Consider the following 19386-nt stretch of genomic DNA (forward strand, 5'->3'; position numbering starts at 1 on the left):
GGACCCAGGGTATATAGGGAAAAGGATGCTGAGGATGGATCCACCACGCAGGAGGAGAAGAGTGAGACCAAAGAGGAGGTTCATGGATGTGCTGAGAGAGGACATGCAGGTGGTTGGTGTGACAGAGGAATATACAGAGGACAGGGTGAGATGGAAACGATTGATCTGCTGTGGCGACCCCTAACGGGAACAGCCGAAAGAAAAAGAAGAAGATGGTGTTATAAACAAGTGATGAGACTTTTTAAAAAATTTGACAGTAGCATAATCAACAATCAATCAATAATAACAATAATAATTGAAAATATAACACAATGCTAAAATACAGTACCACTGGCTGTATGAGCATGTAATCAATGAAAGAGTGTGTAGAAAGAATGTGACCTTTTGACCTGTTAGAATAGGTCAAGGTTAGCCATTTTTTTACTTGTCCAAGGTCTGTGTCCCAACAATGTTCCCTGTGAATTTGAAGACCCTGACAGTAAGAGGACTGGAGTTATGCTGAGCACAAACAGACAGACGGACATAAGCAAAGTCTTCGCAATATTTTGACACTGGGTAAAAATAAAAATAATAATACTTATTATTGTTATTAATTTAAAGTAAGTTTTAAAAAAGCCAGAGGTTTGGATGCAATGCTTTTTGGACACTTCATTGTGGTATTCTGTGAACTGATAAAACATACATATATTTAAACATTGTCAGAGTTTTTTTTCCTTGTATGCATTGCGTGGAAAACAAATACGTATGAGACATATAATATCAAAACTACAGCGGCATGTCAAAAGTAAATAGACACCCCCATAATGCAGTTTTCCTGTGTAATTTCATCAGTTTCATAATTTATTTTGCTATGTTGTCATTTTTCATTTTAGAATACGGTGAATAATTCCATTTAAGCAGATAGCGATGCCGCGGACACAGCACAAGAATTAACCGATTTTCAAAAAAGGCGGATTGTGGGTCAATCAGAGGGTGGACTTAGTCAGCGTCAGATTTCACAAAACCTTAAGATACCTCTTGCCACAGTCAACTGGGTGATTATACAGTTCACACGCAAAGGCAAAGAGACAACATCATCCCACCCAGGTCGACCAGGACCTCCTGAGAGGTGTCTTTGGTCTGTGAAGTTGACTGTTGAAAAAAATCCTGGTTGCAAAGCCACAAAAAATACATTTCCATCCTTCACCAAGGACTTCTGCCAAGCTTTTCAAGTCACCAGATGTAAAGAAAAACACTTTACTTACGCAGGATGGCGCTCCATTATGAGGGGTGTCTATTTACTTTTGAGATGTCTCTGTACATACAGGCTTCCTAAAATAATGCTTATATTTAAAGCAAAAAGTCTACACAATTTAGCTCTTTTTGATAAGTTCAGTTCCAACAATATTCCTGTCCTATGTACATGTGCTCCACTGTACGTCAAGTAAGGAATGTTGAGTAACTTTCATTAATGAAAACAATGAAGTAACCGATATAAGGCGGGTTGACAGACCAGCATATGGACTCTACCTGTGGTTCTTGTCCTCCATTTGTAGTGTGTAGAACACATCTTCAGTGAGCAGGGCGCGGGTGTGCGTGTTGCTGGCATTTTCACCCCACTTTAGCTTCAAGCTCTGAGGGCCCGCCGCCGAACATTCAAGAGGGGGCGGGACTGGAGGGAGTGGCCGCGTCCTCACCAGCAGAGGTTGACTCAAGGGGCTAGAGCCAATGGCGTTTACTGCCTGTATCTGTACTCTGCGAGGCAGGGAGAGAAGAAGACAAACTGATAAAAATGCTGCAGAAATGGAAGAAGCCCCCTGTGACAGTTAACTGGAGTAAGCGGTTGAAGATGAAGATGGATTGTTATCTAAAACAGTGAACAGTTGTATGTAACAGCATGTCATGCTCTTCAACAGAAGACAGTGTTGTGACATAAAAGGATGTATTTTAGCTTTGTGGTAAAGTGTAAGAATAACACGGGACTACACTCGTGTAAAGAGAAGTGTCTGTACTCAGCAATAATTATTAATACTTAGCAATCATTGGTTACAATCATTTGTAAGTGGTCATATAATAGTAGGAAATACAAAATTTCCTCAATTTTGGAACTGAGATACAAACTGGGGCCAAAAATCGACAATGGGAGGTCGCTCTTAGTCTTGATTAAGGACAAACTCAGCCACTAAACTCAATTTATTCCACAAAGATCATAAAATTAAGCTTTTATTTAATTTTTTATTCAGTTCTATTTTACCAAGTAGTTATGTGAAACACTAGAATTATACATAAAGAAACAATGAATATACACTGTATTTATAGCATCACATTAAACACAAACTTTCAGACAGAAACACAAAAACACATATCGACTTGAAGGATGAGCAACTCCCCTGCTGCCTCAGTTCTAGGAACCTCCTTCCCCCGACACATCCCCCCCTTCTCCCTTTTTGGTCAAGGTCTGATTTGCTGGTTAGTGTCCATATCTGAGGTCCTCAGCTCGAGAGCTTCTATTCTGTGACATTTAATTCCTGATACATTTAATTGCTGACACTAGTGTGACCTTTCGTTCCAATTCATGCTGCTGAATGAACATGAAGGGAAAGGGCAAGATCCATCCAACCACTGTGCAATTATGATGAGCAAGTGAAACAACAGAAGACACTTGTCAATGATGGCTTGCTGAATCACTGCTATTCCTAGATAAACATCTGAGCAGTTTTCAACCAGATTTAGCCCTTAAAAACACACAATAAACCATGACTCGATTTACTTTAGTATGCTCACTGACTGAATGCAAACTGCTGTGAAATCTTATATCTGACAAAAAAAAGACCATTCATTTAAAGGGTGGTGGATCTTTGAGGAGAACATTTGGAATTTTTGGTTTTACTTCTTGGTATTTGCATGTGTTTGACCATTTCCAGAAGCAGCCACACAATCTTACGTGAGATTACAAAAAAGGTAATGCACAATAAGTCCTCCCTTAAAAAAAAAAGTTGGTTGCTCATCTTCAGTCATCTTTGAGGCTGTTCTATTTCTTCATAAAACAAGAGTGCTATGGCATCACAATATCCCCCACTGGCAAATACTGCTTCAGTACAAGTGCTTGCTACATTCTGTTACAATTTGAAGGTATGTGATAGTTGATTTCAGAATGCAGACACCAAGTCATGAAACTGGGAGTGTCTAGGTTTGTTAATCAAGGGCCATAACTGTGGTAAAATGGGCCCAACTCAAATGATACGCCAATATGCGTATTACCAACCTGTAACAAGGACTTCTACCAAGCTTCACAAAATTCCTCCTAAAAATATGAGAGGAGTTGATTTCAGAATGCAGACACCCACTCATGAAAATGATGGAGTCTAAATTTGTTAATCAAGGGCCATCAATCTGGTAAAATGGGCCCAAACCGAACAATATGATAATATGTGTATTACGAACCTATAACTAGTGTTAATTTTGCCACCTGTTTTTTTTACTTAGCTTTAGTCTTTTGTCAAATGTTCTTTTTAGTTTTAGTCATAGTTAGTTTTAGTCATTCACATACTATTTTTATTTAGTTATGTTTTAGTCGACTAAAAGTCTGTTTTAGCCTGTTAAATTTAGCGAACTGAATGTATTTTAGTCTCATTTCAGTTGAGACATTTTAGCATTTTGCTAAAAAATGCTAATTTCATCTGAGCGTTTTAGAACACTAACATAGTGTTGTCATCATCTCATTTTTGTCATAAAAAAATGGTCGTTGACAAAGATATTTAGTCTTGTCTCCTTTGATGAAATTAACACTACCTATAACAAGGACTTGCACCAAGTCTCACGAAATTCCTCCTAAAAGTGTAGGAGGAGTTGATTTTAGAATGCCTGGGAAGGACAGACGGACAGACAGACGGAAAATTGCCAAAACAATAATCCCCCTTTGGACCTTCGGCCAGCGGGGGATAAAAAAAAAAAAAAACTGATGTAAATAACATCTGAAGCCTTTATTGTACATAATGTATGAACAATGAGCACAAAAATGACAACTCAAACTCAAAAGAACAACACATGCGCATGTGCCTAGTTCTGTCAGAGCAAACAACATTTACCGGTAGTGCTGCCAAACAAAATATGAATATTATTATTTGAAGAATCTATCTGCTGCAAATAACAACCAGAACTGGCGTCAGTGACACACAAGCACACACACACACAGAAAAGGTTGCACAGGCAGACACACGTGCTTCGTTGTCAGCCATTATGCAAGAGAGCAAAGTGACATCTACATAAAAACAACCCGAGAATGAAAACAATGGTCTGTGATCACTGTGTCTCATCTAAACTGCAAACCCCCAGAGTTTGTTTTCTGAACATCAAAAACCACACAATCTCACAAACAGAAGCTGTGGCATAATAGTATCTAGTCATCCACATTACAAAATAGATATTTAGCATGGTTTGAGTACACTGAGTCCTAAAGAGGCACTAAGACCCACACCATGAAGTATATGAGAGTCCCCCTGGATAGGACACCAATCTATGGCATGTTAGTCCCCCAGGCAGGCCAGTACACATTTACAGCTACACTGAGACAATACGGATGAAATGTCCTGTCTAAGGACACACACAATTAGCTTAAATTAGACACCTGAATAGTCCAACTCCTGGGCTACCAACATGTACATGAAAATTATACAAAAAGTAGAAGTACACTGATTGAGTGCACACTACTTCCAGAGTATTGTTCCCTCTGCCAGCATCAGAGAATGCAGCTATGTGTAGCTTTCTATGACATCACAAAGCTGTTAAAAAAAAAGGAAGAAGAAAACCATGAGGTTGTAACCCACCCAGATCACCAAGAAAATGTAACTAATGCTTTACTCAGTGATTAAAGTGTCCCTTAAAAAACAAAAAACCTGTTTTTTGTTTTTCATGATGTTGGGGATGCTGCAGTTAGTGCGGGGTCTACATACAATATGGTGCAATTAATGAGCTAAATGAGACCTATTTCTCAGTCCCATTTTCTTGCTCATTTTAGTCATAAAAACCATATTTCCCCATATTGGCAAAATGGCAGAACTATACTACACAGTCTCTCACATGGATTAGAGTACGGTGTAATTACTCACTCAGCTTCAATGGGTTAGTCCAATTGAGGGTCACGGGGAGCTCACATACTGTAAAACTCGCATATAATGGATTTCGGTAGACTAGCAAATTTTGTCTGTTATAACTGAAATCCGCCATATAAAATTGGCAAAATCTGCTATATGTATAAAACAAAAAAAAATTGTCATATGTATGCAACGGATTATGTATTTACAGTCATGAGATGCCAAACGATCACCAATCAGCCTCCATATTTCCTTGATTAAACACCTGACCTTGAATAGGGGCCCACCTCATTTAATGACCGGTTCAAAACTTTGTCTGAAAAAAATAAACGCCTGCCTCAAATAAGCACCAGACATTAAAAGGATTACATTTAGTCAAGATACTCTTTTTTGTAAGTTCACTGTGGACTTAAAATCCTTAAACCTTAAAATCCTAAAGCCTGATTTATGCTTCTAAAACTCTGGAACTCTGTGGCCACTCAATGATGTCAGCATGTGCGTGACACTTTTAAAGTTCTCCGTCGCATTGGTGGGTGTGTCTTACTGCAATTTCCCGCAAGAACAGAATCAATCTATGGATCAATCTATCAATTTTGGATCAATTTGTCCCTCCAAACCTATGTTATGGTATGTGTCATTTCTCTCTATGAACTGCAGGTCATTTGAGCATCTTTGTAGTTATTAGACTCCGTGTTGTGAAGTTGGTCATATTTGCAGACTTTTCTGCCAAACGTATTTGATCCATGATTAAAATGTAATCGGTGTGCGCACTGCAAAAACGATTTAAAATATGACGGGAGAGGAAGGAGTGAAACCGGAAAAGTGACCAATTACAGCCCTTGCGGTCTCGGTCTATTTTGCAGAGGGATCTGACCTAATGCGGTTGTCCTTGGTTCACTACACCCAGGGATGTGTGTAAAACTTAACACTATATTACAGCGCAGGCAGCAAGCAACAATTTGGTAATAATCGCCAGCCTTGAATTATACCCTGCCTCGTTTAGGTGCAGTGTCGCCAACCGAACGGTCCCCCTTAAAAATTGGTCCACCCTGCCTTCACTGCGCATGCATCATTAAAATCGTCTCCCTTCAGCAGAACAACATTTCACCCACTTGTTTTGTAGTTTCAGCACAGTGTGGAGTTCACAGTAAAAACTGTGACAGCACACATCTCATTTGCTACTGTGTGGACAAGTGGCGGCACGTAACATTTATCCTTCAGTCTCAGATCAGGATGTGAAAATGTTAGACTTAATATCCATTGTGGCGTCTCATCACAGACGTTTCCAAACAATTTCACAGATACAAACATCATGACATCAGCCCACAGACTAAATCCGACAAGGGCCAGAAAAAAAAAAAATCCCGGAAATGTTCGCCACGGAACAAAACTTTCATCACTGTTTACCTTTTGAGAAACCCATAGACAAACATACAAAGGGATCAGGTTTTTACAATGATATTAAGTGATCAAAAAGAAATGTCTTTATGATCATGCATGAAGCCCAGATGGAAGAAGAGAACATCTCTGCTCTTCAAAATGTGAGAAAAGTGTCTCCAAAAATTCCACCAAGTAGTTGAAGATACAGAGAAGACCTTCATCTGGTTAAATGTACTGAGGGTCCAGCTCACCTGTTATCTCTGAAAACTCACACCTGCTGCTACCCTTCTAAATGAAACAAAGGCTCTTCAATGAGCAACTATTTTATTATTTGAAAAAGCTGTTTCCTTTTATATTTTAATATTAAATGAATGAATCATGTCCAGGAAGTCAAAGTTCAGTCAATAAGACATTTGCATAGGTACAAGATGACCCGCCCTACTGTGCACAATTTCAAAGCATTCACAATCACTAGAAGAGTCAAATTCATATTTTAGTAATTACTCTGTCCTGATTACATTAAAGCATTAAAAGCAATCACATAGTCAACAAAGATATAATTAAATATTGAAACGACTAAATTAAAAAAATGATTTCATCATGAGGTTTATGTGAGATTGAGAAATCCTAATTAACAGACATACTGCGGTCACTGTTACATCATCTCCTCTTGTGTTTAGAATAAATATTTCTATTCATTTAAGGTGTCTTTTTTTCCTGGTTGAAATACAAATATGAATGAATGAATCTACCAGACTTAAAAATGTACACATTACTTTTCATAGTACTTTGTCTAAAAATAAATGTCCAAGGTTCCTTATAATGCTAATCAACAAAGTATCTCATCTGAAACAACAGATAAATTATGGTTTTAAATTACAGGTGAACAAAAATTTTGTTTTCTAATGTAAGAAACATTTTTAACTTCAAAATGTACAGTAATCAAATTAATTTTGAGGTTAATTTTTTTTTTTTAAGGATTTTCTTCAGAAAACTGCTGCGTATACACATTTTTGCATTCTGTCCTGATGCCGCATTTTTATTGGCTACGTGAAGCTATGTCACAGTGCGCAGCGCTGAAAGCTGTACTGGGTTGAACACTGACCGCGACAGCCTGACGAAAGGCAGCAATGCATGCTCCCGGTGGAGCATCGCACTGGCTCGGTCTTTGGCATGTCACTTCTCATTGAAAATGTGACACGTTTAATGCCCTGAACGCGTTTGGTGTGAAAGGCCCATAAGACACTCTTGATCTTCTTATGATAAACTCCGGGACTGAGAAAACTGGCTGCGGATGTGTACCACATGTCAAGCTCCATATGTAATGGATGCAGTTTCTTATTCATAGATAACATTTAAATAAGGGAGAAAAGGTGATCACACTTCTATTTTACAAGGTTTTGACATGAGCTATTCAGCAATGAGTCTCTTGCATGAACATAAAGTAGCTGTTAAAGCGGTATGATCATTTTTCTATTTTTAAAGGGATGAGCACTGACCTGCTCGGAAAACACCAGCGGCACATAACTCATTGTTCTTACATTAGAGGTGCTGACATTGCATGAGCTGCTCAACAACAACTTGTTGATGAGAAACTCATGAATTGTTATTGACAGGCCCCTTGCACAATAACTTTAATATTCTGCTCCATAATTATGAGGCTGTATAGATATTTCTTACTACTATATTTAAGAAACAAGTGTTTACTACCTTAAAAAGGTCTGTACTTGTCTGTCTGTCTGGTATAGCTTAAGTACGTAGGTAAAATACCTGTATTCGCTGTCTGGCTGCAGGCCTGTGATGACGTGACTTGTCCCTGATTCCACAGTGATGATTTGGTCATCTAAAGTGAGGATGTAGCAGGTGATCTCTGCCCCGTTAGTGTTTGGCTCCTCCCACTTGAGGAAGAGGCAGGTCGATAGGGAGTGACCTGACTCTGAGGAAGTCGGAAAATCCAGGAGGGTGAGGGAGGGGACCGCATCGGGATGTGTCGCGGGTGTCTGGAAATTCACCTGCTCGCTGTAAGGACCAGCACCCGCCTGATTAGCAGCCTGGGTGGGGCACAAAAACACACAAGAGACTGAGAGGGATGGAGGACAGGAGTCCACTGAAGAGAAAGACCACAAGACATGCAGAAGAAAGGAAACAAGAAAACAGAAATGTAACAAGACAAAAGACCCGAAGAACAAGAGGGAAAAAAAGACCTGAAGAACTGCAGACCAGAAACAGCAGAATGAGACAGAGAATTTGTCTAATTCATTCTAATTCACATCCTGTAACAGAACGTTTAAATATAGCACGACTGTCCTAAGTTAAATACCCACCGGTTGGCTTTCATTTGTAATTGTCTCTGCAAAAGCATCACACGGAAATATAACAGCTTTTTAAAAATACAACACGCACCAGAAAGTGTGGAATAAAATTAAAAATAGGGAACATCTGTTATTCTGCCAGCACGAATTGTACTTTATGTCTGATTAAAGTGCCACGTAAAATACAAAAAACAAGTGGTTTGAAAAAGTGATGGATTATCTGCAAAGTGACAAAAAATATAGATACACGAAATCATGACTGTTTATTGTGAACAAAATTCATCTACTTCTCAGGAAGAGCCCAGCAACAATATGAGTGCACTTCAAGGAGCAAATGGATTTGCACTGTGCGACAAAACAGGAACCCATACACTTTGGAGTGGTAAGTAGTGTAGAACATTATTACGTGGACAAAAGCCCAATATTTATGCCTACCTATCCACATACACACTACTGCACACACAGACACAACAAACAATCACTCTCATGCTATGAAGCATTGATTAGGATGTTAGAATGACTTTGCGCTGTCCTCTAAACGAAATTAGATCATAAAGATGCACAAGACCACTTATTCATTCACCAGATTAAGAGTCAGAGTACAAATGCGGTCACTTATTTTCTGTGTGTCCTTTATTTTGCCCCCCCTGCTCGTGGGTATTTTATATACATTGTGAATTGCAATATTTAAAGATGTTTTTGGGTTCAACTTTTTACTTTGGATGAAAAACAATGGCAATCTGTCCAGTGTTATTTTACAGTAGAATGCTAATGTAAACCTATGGGACAAGTTAAAAACATCATAAAAACACACTTCTTGTTGTCATTTAATAGACAAAAATGTCATTAGAAGTGTGTGGTAGCATGGAGAGGATCCTTATGGAAGGAAACAAGCGCAGTTGATATAAATAAACTACACTCAGTTCAAATAAGTCGATTGTTGATGAGGTGCTCGTTCTTCTGCTTACCACAGGAACAAGCCCCTCATCAACAATTCACACGTCCTACTGTTTGTTTCACACATTCTTCTTCAACTTGTGATGCATTCTGTGATCACAGCACGTGTGCAGGGATCCACACATGGAACAGAAACATGATCCACAAGAACCCTGACAATAGCAGGGACACGGACACAGAAACCCTGATTGTAATTTAAGTCGTGACTTAAGATAAGATCAACTTTATTGATCCCACAGTGGAGAAAATCACTTGTTGCAGCAGCAAGAGTCATACATGAGTAAAGAAAAAGAAAAATATTTACATTAAAGAAAGGTGACTAAAGTATACTGCAATGTTTGCTGGTAGGCGCATAAATACTGATGTGAACAGATTACATGAAAAATAGAATATAACTGAGTATAAGTATGTATAGATATGGTAAAGTTATTGCACAGGATACATTGCACAGTTATGCATGTAATAAAATAGAAAAGGTGGCAGAAAATCAGCAAGTGGTTATGGTGCTAAAAACATTTTGAGGTATTATACAGTCTGACTGAAATTGGAGTAAATGACCCACGGAGGCCTTCTGTTTTACACATCTATTACTGAAGGAGCTGCTTAAGGCTCCCACAGTCTTGTGTAAGGGGTGAGAGGGGTTGTTCATAATAGGGCAGCGCAGTCACGTTTGGGAGTGGGCGCTAAAGGGGTAAAATATGACACATATGGCGAAATTTCTCTACTTCGGGGGTACAAACCACGGCGTTTTCAATGGAGTTTTGGGCAAATTACACGCAAACAAAGTAAAAATGCAAAGAAAAAGTGACGATGCGGTGGGAAAGCGGACGTGTTGCGGTTTTTTATGATCCGGAGCACAAACGTGTGGAGGCAGTTTTGCAGGCGAGAGAACAGAGCTACTTTGGTTAGCTGTGTAGGCTAACACTTACCGATACGACGTCTCCCACTTCCTCGCCTTTTCTTCTCCACCGGAAAAAAAAAAAAAAAAAAACTAAACAAAAAAACAACTTTTCGCGACTGCTTCTGTGATTGCAGCCGAAAACAAAACTGTACACCATTTATCTGTGTGAAGTGTGTATACTGTGTATATATTAAACGGAGGTCCCCATAAGTGGACAAATCCTGCGATATCACGGAGGGTTCAAACGAGACTGTGGTCTTCTATTGATGTCAGCTTAGCTAACATCCTCCTCTCACCCACCACCTCCATGGGGCCCAGAGTGCATTCCAGGATAGAGCGAGCCCTTTTGACTAATCTGTTCAGTGTCTTCCTGTCCCTCTCAGAACTCCACAGCCCCAGCAGACCACAGCGTAAAGTATGACTGATGCCACCACAGAGTTGTAAAAGCTTGTCAGCAGTGTTCTCCACAGCAAAGGACCTCAGTCTCCTCAGCAGGTGAAGATGACTATGAACCTTCTTGTACAGGACATCTATGTTGTGTGTCCAGTCCAGCTTGTTGTTAAAGTGAACACCCAGGTATTTGTACTTCTCCACAATCTCTATGTCCAAGCCCTGGATGTTCACAATTAGTTAAATGAAGTGGATTTGTGAAGCCTTCTCCCTCGGAGTAGTGTTGGTGTAACCAGTGAGACTTTGTCAGCGTTACCTGTAGTCTGCAGCAGTAAAGTGTAGCAGGCATCAGATCTGACAGTTCACACTGGGTGTCAGATCCACAGTAGATGAGCTCCATAGGTTCATCTTCCCTCGCCCACTCCAGTCGATATTCAGAGATGTCTGTACCCGAACCCTCAGGACTCTGTAATGCACAGCGACAAGATTTAAAAAACAAGTTTCACAGAGCTTTAAGTTTATTTAGTGAAGTATTTATATACACCACTGATGATTGAATGGATTTGAATTTTAAATGAAAGTATGTAATAACTACTAAAGCAGCTAATCAGCTGCTCCTGAGTGTGACTAAATCTAAGCGGATTCACTGTTGCAGCTCCAAAATTATGGAACGATCTGCCTCAGCAAATTAAACAGGCCTCATCTCTGTCTGGTTTTAAATCTCTTCTAAAAACTCATCTCTACTCCTTGGAATATGACACCTATTAAGATGTTCGCTTCATTTATTTGATTTTATCTTACTGCTTTTTACTGTATGGTTGTTATTTTAACTTCTGTTTTATGGCTTTTAATTATTTTAGTTGTATTTTATTTACAATTTTCTGTCTTATGTGAATTGTTTGTGAGAATTGCGTTTTATGATTATTTTTTTTCTTCTTCTGTACAGCACTTTGGTCCACTGTGGTTGTTTTACACCAAACCCTACTAAACCAACAACACCTACAAGCTGCCCTCACTAACAGGATGTACATGTGGTGTTCCACCTAGTGATGGTGAGACGAAGCTTCATGAAGCATTGACGCTTTCCAGCAAAGTTGTTCCATGTCTCGAGGCTTCATGTGCAAATAATCCCACCTGATGGCCAAAGTGTGCAAAACAGGCCATGACCTTAACCATGTAATTTGTGATGTCTGTTTTTTGTGTCAGTCACAGGGCGGTTAGGAATGACTATAAATAATGAAAAAAGTATAACCATATAATTTGTTTATATCAATATAGTGTATTTTCTAGTGACTATATTATGTGTCTGTGTCTCAATTTTAGATGTTCACCGCTGCTTAGACATTGCTGGGATATTTTTCCTCACACCCTGTGTCCTCGTTGTTGCCCATTATTATATCTCCCCGGTCTTGCTGCGTTCCCGCCCATCACTCCTGCCGCAGACTGACTTGCATCCCATCCTTTGACTGTTCTGGACTCCAACCCTGGACTACTTCCACTACTGGTAAATAAAGTGTTTTTTCTCTCACTTCATTGTATGGTCCTCTTGTCTGCATTTGGGGTTCATTTAATACAAAACCTGACAGTACGGACCTATGACATTCAGAGAATAGAGCTACTTATAGGCTCACAAGTCAGTGCGGGTCAATACTCAACGTGATAAAAAAAAGCCCTTTTGGCTTCTTTTTTTGGGGGGGATTTTTTTTTTAAATATTTATTTGTGCTTGGGGTCACCACAGCAGAACTGTTATGTTGATTTGGCACACATTTTACACTGGATGCCATTCCTGACAAATCATGGAAAATGGGCACAGTTGGTCAAGAACCAAAAACCTTTGGAAGAAAGTGCACTGACCACTTGGCCATCATGCTGCCCAATGTTCAACTTGACTGACAGCTGCATAAATGTGTCAAGAATTAGCATTTGGTAATTTACAGTTCAGGTTTGAGTTTTCTGGCATCCATCTGTTACTACACTGATGATTATAATAAGACTAGCCACATTTATTAGTGCTCATTTAGAAAGAAACACAACTGCTGTATAGGCCATAAGGTTACCACATTGGTATCAAATTCCGTATCCCACTCAGCTACCTGATCTATGCTCATCCAGAAAGAATAGGGGATACAATTCAATTTATTCATATAGTACCAAATCACAACATAACCTTACCCACTCCAACATCTTGCAAAACAGATTATTACCCTGTCTCTATAAAAGAAGCCAAGGTAAATCAAGGGCAGGTTAAAAACCAATTACATTCCTTTAAAGAGACATCATGCGGGGGAGCTGGACTGCCATGATCAAAACAGATTCTAGACATCTGTTGTCAACAGCAGTTCATACAAACTAAATTAATGTTGCAGGTTTTGAAGTCCATAAAAAACAGAGAAGCAGTAGAGGCCTTGGTGGCCACCATATCTAGACTTGCAAAATGAAAGAAACTAACTGACATGCACATTTCAAGCTGCATGAAATTTCAAAACCACACATGTTGAGAGAAGGAAGAAGAGTTTGCTTCGACTACATTTGTAGAAAATCCAATACAGCTTCCCATACAGCTGTGTGGACTTGTGACCATGTTATTTGAGTTTTAGAATGTAACCAGTTAAGCAATCAGAACATACACATTTATTTGTCTTTGTAAATTTCTATGCAGAAATGCTCGCTCTCTTACAGACCCCATTCACTGCGTACCCAGTTTGACCATCTCTTTCTTTTGAAGACAAATTCACACAGTCTTTTTGCTTGGGTTAGTAGAGGTATGACCATGATAGTTGAGTTTTATCACTGCAAAACTACCAGAAATATGGTTTATTTCTCTGATCTCTGCAAAGTTTTGTGGGAAAGCATTCTGTCTCTCTCACTGACAAAAACACCTACTTCTGATTCATCATCAACTCAGCATCCAGCAACCATCCCGTTGGCTGCAAGCACTCCCATGTGATATTATAGAAGCAAACAAAGTTGCTTTTTGGATTGACAATCCAAAAGATCTGAATGAATTTGTTCTGATAATCTGCCCTTTTACTTTGGTGAGTTCCAAGTCACCAGCATTTGTTTTTTAGCAACTGTGTGTGAGATCTACTTTATTGATCTCACAGTGGAGAAATTATGTTTACACTTCAGTTTCCTCAGACAGTAATTAGTCCACAATTATTACTTGTTTACCGTAATAATGGCACACATTAGAATTAAAGACAGCACATACACATTTGACATTGTTTATGTGCACTAGGTTTGAAGAAGTCCGTTATCCGAATTGAGGCAAGTGCATGAAGGCCACGCAGCAACCCTGAGATGCACCAGCGTCAGCTTGGGGGGAGGAACAGGGGCTGCAGCTAAAACTGCACCGCCCCCACAGAAGGGGAAAGGAGTGACATGAGCAGACGCTGGATGTGACCGCCCTCGTCGGAGTCCCAAGCTGAATTTGTGTGTGTGAGTGTATGTGTGTCTGTCTATCTATCTATTCAGCTATCTATCAAAATCCTAGCACTAAAAGAATGCTGAACTTCTTTTAGCTTCTTTGCAAAGTAGCATAGCAATTGTAGCCTCTCTCTCACTTGCATCATTGGAAGAATCTGCTCCTTTCCCTTTCCTTAGATAAATATTGTGGTTTATATGTATGTCTCACCTCCCAGCTGATTGTTACGCAGGTGGTACTTGTAAAATTGATAAGTGGCGCCCCGCACTGGCCAGGAGGACCGGCTGCAGTCGTCACCTCCGTTGGCTCAGAGTAGGCTCCAAACTGAAAGAGACACAGACACAACATACATATGATAAGAACCATGTGGAACATCGCACAAGAACAAAGCACATGCATGTGTACACTAATCTTCTTTTTTGTATGTGTGTGTGTGTGTTAGACATTTTCATGGGGTTAGAAAAAACTTGCAGAAAATCAACATGGCCAAAATACACTACTGCGTACCGACCCGACTGATAAAATACAAAAGCCCCATCCAACTGTAGATATTCATCATTTCTCTGGAACCACTGGGGTCACTTTATTTGAAAAATACAAGTTACTGCAAGAACAGAACATTTTGTCAGGAAGTGAAGCATTATTGGGAGTTAATTACAGAAACCCCAAGCTTCTGTTTGATCCAAATCAACATTTTCCTGAAAATGATGAGATATTCTGCTTTTGGCCTTTAAATGTGGAGAAATAAGCCCCAACTGTACCTTAATAAAACACCAGAAAAATTTAACCACTGAAGAGATAAACATATCAAAATGTAAACAATCACATTTCAGTGCTTATTTTTTAAAGAATGGAGACCTAATGCAGAAGGGAAAAGTTTTTTTTCCATATGTTGGGAATAATTTTACCAGACTCAAAAGCATTTGGACTCATTCCTGCTCAGACATTTTTAAAAACAATTATTTTGAATTTATCCTGTGTTTTAAAAATACATAAAATAATAACATTACAAAAAATAGTCTGTGAATTTAGATGTCTAAAGTGAAATAACCTGGAAAACCTAGTGCTGTGGTAGTTATTTTCCCTTATTTACAGTATTTTTATGCACTCCAGCTTTGCCAGTGGAGAGGTCTTGAAATGGGTTTCAGTTGGAGGCACACAAGTGGACCTATAAAGACCCTGTAATGTGTTTCTGCTTGCTTTTGATGGAGTACTCTGAGTGCTGGTCTGCAGTGTGCGAAAATGCTCAATCCAAACATGGTTGTTTGTCTGGGGCACGCTAACCTTACAACTACTGAGCACATATGTGGCTGTGATTTGCCGCTTGGATGACACCATGCTGTTTTTCTGTGACTCACAACAGATTGATTTATTTTTCTGTCACCATGCACTGTATGTGCTGCTGACCAAATTTCATGGCCACAAGAACAATTACACACAGCATTATATGGCTGGTATGTGGAAAATAAGACTTGAATTTATACATTGTGAAAGTGTGAGGGTGTGATTCTGATTTGTGTTTCTATTCATCAAGGAGCCACTTTTTTCTATTTTGTTGTCATTTCTGGAGTTAAAGCTTTTGGGACGCTGATCATGTTTGTGTGTTTCTCACCCCAGCCTCGTTGGCAGCGCGCAGTCGGAAGTTGTAGGTGGCACCAGGTAACAGGCTTCCAACTGTACACTGGAACTCAGTCCCATGGTACACCTCTGTTGGCTTGGTGTCTCCCTCACTCATCTCCAGACTGAACACACATTCCTCACACACCCCCTCAGAAACAGGAGAGTCTAAGGAAAGATGAATGGCAGAAAAAATAACATTATTTAAAATTAAAATCATCTGGTGCAGCATTCATCAGTTGAGTGTCATACATTTGTGAATTAAACTGCACTTTTTAGGGGTGTAACAGTTAACTGATACAAACTAAAAATAGCTTTTAAAGTGACAGATAAGGCTACACTGATACACAGACCCCTGAACTGATCTAAATATACCATGACCCTGTTAATGTCTCAGTTTTAATGTTCTAAATCAGTTAAGCTTGTTTCACAGCCACTTTTCGAACTCTCCTAAAAGTTCAAAGGTCGGCACAACGCTCTTTCAGGACATGACACAGGAACACTAACTTTGGCTGTGAGATAAAAACAGTGATTTAATGATTAAATGCACCCACTTGAACTTTATGTTTGGTTCCCAATTTGCTCATACTATCATACCGGTTCAGAATGGTTTTAATGGGGAGATGATGGGCTAGTGGTGAAGTAATGGGTTTGAGACTAGAGGATCCTCAGTTCAAAACCCATCTGGTCAAAAAGTCATTAAGGGTCCTTGGGTTCTTAATCCCCAAGTTGCTCCCAGTGTGTAGTGAGCACCTTGCATGGCAGCACGCTGACATCGGTGTGTGAATTTGAGGCATTACTGTAAAGCGCTTTGAGCTTCTAATATACGTAGATGGAAAAGTGCTATATAAATGCAGTCCATTTACCATTTATGCTATGCAAATAACAGCTGGCTTCTTCTATGCTGTGTGTTTTTGCTACTGTATGTGGTTCTGCCCCCAGTTGTGAACAAAATGCAATTGGAGGCAGTGCATATGTGCTGCAGCACAGTAGTAAAAACCTGAAGACGCTCTCTGATTTTCCCTGAAATATGTATTTAAAGGTTAGCAAAGACACTTATTCTTATTTATCATTGAAAATGAATGTCAACATTAAACAAAGAAATTTACTGGATTGCATCATATGAAATCACATTGACTGTTTCATTATAAAAAGTATTGTTTCTGTGCCTGTGTATCTTGATACGTATAGCACTGTTTCACTAGGAGGCACGCACACCCTATTAGTTTTATATTTTATGACCAAAATTCCTTTAGAGTTTCTTTTTCTGTCAGCTGCTTCACTTTTGTTGTGAAAGTATTAAATGATGGACAGTGGGGGGGGCTGTAATCCATTATGTATGACCTTCAAACTCAGCCGTTAATGGCACAGCACTGGCTAAATGTGAGCTGATTAAGCAGCAAGCTGTGTTAAAATGGTCAAACAAGAAGTGTTTCAGCCCAGAAGACTTTTGCCTGCCAACAGATAACAGTACTAATTTGCAATAATGGGCTGGCATTAGGACTGTCAAATCAGATACGAGGCCAGGCTGGGCATTTAATGGGCTAAATTAGAGCTCAATTAGGCTGAAACATGGTTGGCTAAAGTTACATCAGTGCTGGATGGAAAAAGCAGCCAAAGAGTGATTTCGCTGCTGAACATTTAAAATAAATAAATAAATAAATAAATAAATACATCCCAAAGACATTATTCAAAATAAAACTGGACTCAGAGCATGTGTTGTAAAATCTATCTGCACTCACCCCATTCTAACTGCACCTCCTTGTGTTTAGCTTTACCCACAATCCTTGGCGGTTGGCAGGGCCCTGGCGGGATGCTTAAAGTACGGACCGGAACAGGAACAGTGCACTGAAGATGCAAAATGAAAGACAGAGCATATTAAAAATAATTAGGAATAAATCTGTTTAAATGAAGTGGGAGAAGTGGCTGGACAGTTCAAAGTGGTAAAGTCTGAAAAAAAAAAAGAATTCGTATTGAAAGATCTTCAAAGTCTAATCACTTTTTCTGTAAGTGTATGGTGCATGATAACCTGATGATTAGCCCCACTCTGCCGATGATCGTAGGTGACTGCATGTTTGAGTTATTTACAAAAATAAGGCTAAAAAAAAATCAAAGCCCTAAAACACAGCAACATAAAAAGAGGTAATTATGTTGATTATCATCTTTTTGGATCATCCACAAGATTTGGACATTCGTCCTCTTGGTCATCACCACGAGACCCCATGAGAACTTAAAATCTTCTTAGGTATCTCACAAAGGTTGAGGTCCCAGACACACAAACAAATCAAATCTGTCTCTTTGTCATTCAGCACTTTCATCTCAAACAGAGACACGTCTGATGGCTGAGTCCAGGAAGTCACTGAAAACCTGGATATTAATCCTGATCCTAGACAACTGCCAACTCAGACACTTCAACTCCTTACTCAGCTTCTCAGGTTTTGTAATAAGGGCATCCACTGGTTCCTCAAACATCACAGCATCAAATATAAAGTCATAGTTAAAGGCCAAAATTCACTGGGAAGGAGTCAGAGAAGAACTTTATACAGGTTTGAGTTTCCCATGTGCCACCTGGCAATCTGTGGGTGAAATTTCAAGGCTCCACTCCATTGTGAAGTTGTGTAACTGGTGATGAATCAGATAAAAGTTGCACTATGCCCCGTTTCTTCAATCCCATCCACAAAAGATGCCTATAATTCCTTCAGAGGTGTCATGGTTGCCTTGGTGGCTTCCCTCACCCACCTCCATCTTGCAGGGTCACTCAGTATTTGAGAACTGCTGACACTGGAGAGGCCGTAGTGCTGTACCTTTTCTATTTTTTTAATGATTTGAGGTGAATTAACTCCAAAACATAGAGTGTTTTAGAAACTGAATTGTTCAAAGAAAAACAAAAAGTGATAATTTACTGTCAATTCATCAAAGATTACCAATAAATTGTGATACCCTTACATTTTACCCCTGTATGTTTCTATTTTAAATTTCACAATATGAAGGCACTTCCTATTGTTGTGTAATTAGTATGGATATTTTATTAAATATTCCAATTATACAAAATTGGTTAATTTGTTTTCATTTCTCAACAGGTTTTTAATTTTGTCTTTAAAGTGCAATAATATCCAGGACTGTAGACATGTATGTTCTTAAAACTAAAACAAATTATCAGATATATTATGCATTTATCACACTATGAAGAGAAATTAAACTATAGCATCACACAAAGTTGATTCTTTAATCAACAATTAGAGCCACAGCTTCCTGTTTTTAAATAACCACAAAATGCTATAACACTGTTGCATCTTTTGATTAATAATTACTGTTCAATTCCACTGTAAAGT

General features: G+C 39.1%; 1 protein-coding gene across 4 annotated transcripts in view; it reads right to left on the reverse strand.

Annotated features, from left to right (window-relative positions):
* The window catches only part of fndc3ba (fibronectin type III domain containing 3Ba), a 240241-nt gene that overhangs the window by 21096 nt on the left and 199759 nt on the right, over positions 1-19386 (reverse strand). For all 4 annotated transcript variants that reach the window (XM_034159781.1, XM_034159779.1, XM_034159780.1 and 1 more), the window contains 6 exons: positions 17797-17902; positions 16050-16222; positions 14648-14761; positions 11329-11478; positions 8223-8503; positions 1510-1734 (listed from right to left, as the gene is read on the reverse strand). In XM_034159781.1, the coding sequence (XP_034015672.1) occupies positions 1510-1734; positions 8223-8503; positions 11329-11478; positions 14648-14761; positions 16050-16222; positions 17797-17902 (1049 nt within the window). The remainder of the gene's footprint in view (positions 1-1509; positions 1735-8222; positions 8504-11328; positions 11479-14647; positions 14762-16049; positions 16223-17796; positions 17903-19386) is intronic.

The sequence above is a fragment of the Thalassophryne amazonica genome, chromosome 19 (genome assembly GCF_902500255.1).
Source record: "Thalassophryne amazonica chromosome 19, fThaAma1.1, whole genome shotgun sequence".
NCBI classification, from domain to species: Eukaryota; Metazoa; Chordata; class Actinopteri; order Batrachoidiformes; family Batrachoididae; genus Thalassophryne; species Thalassophryne amazonica.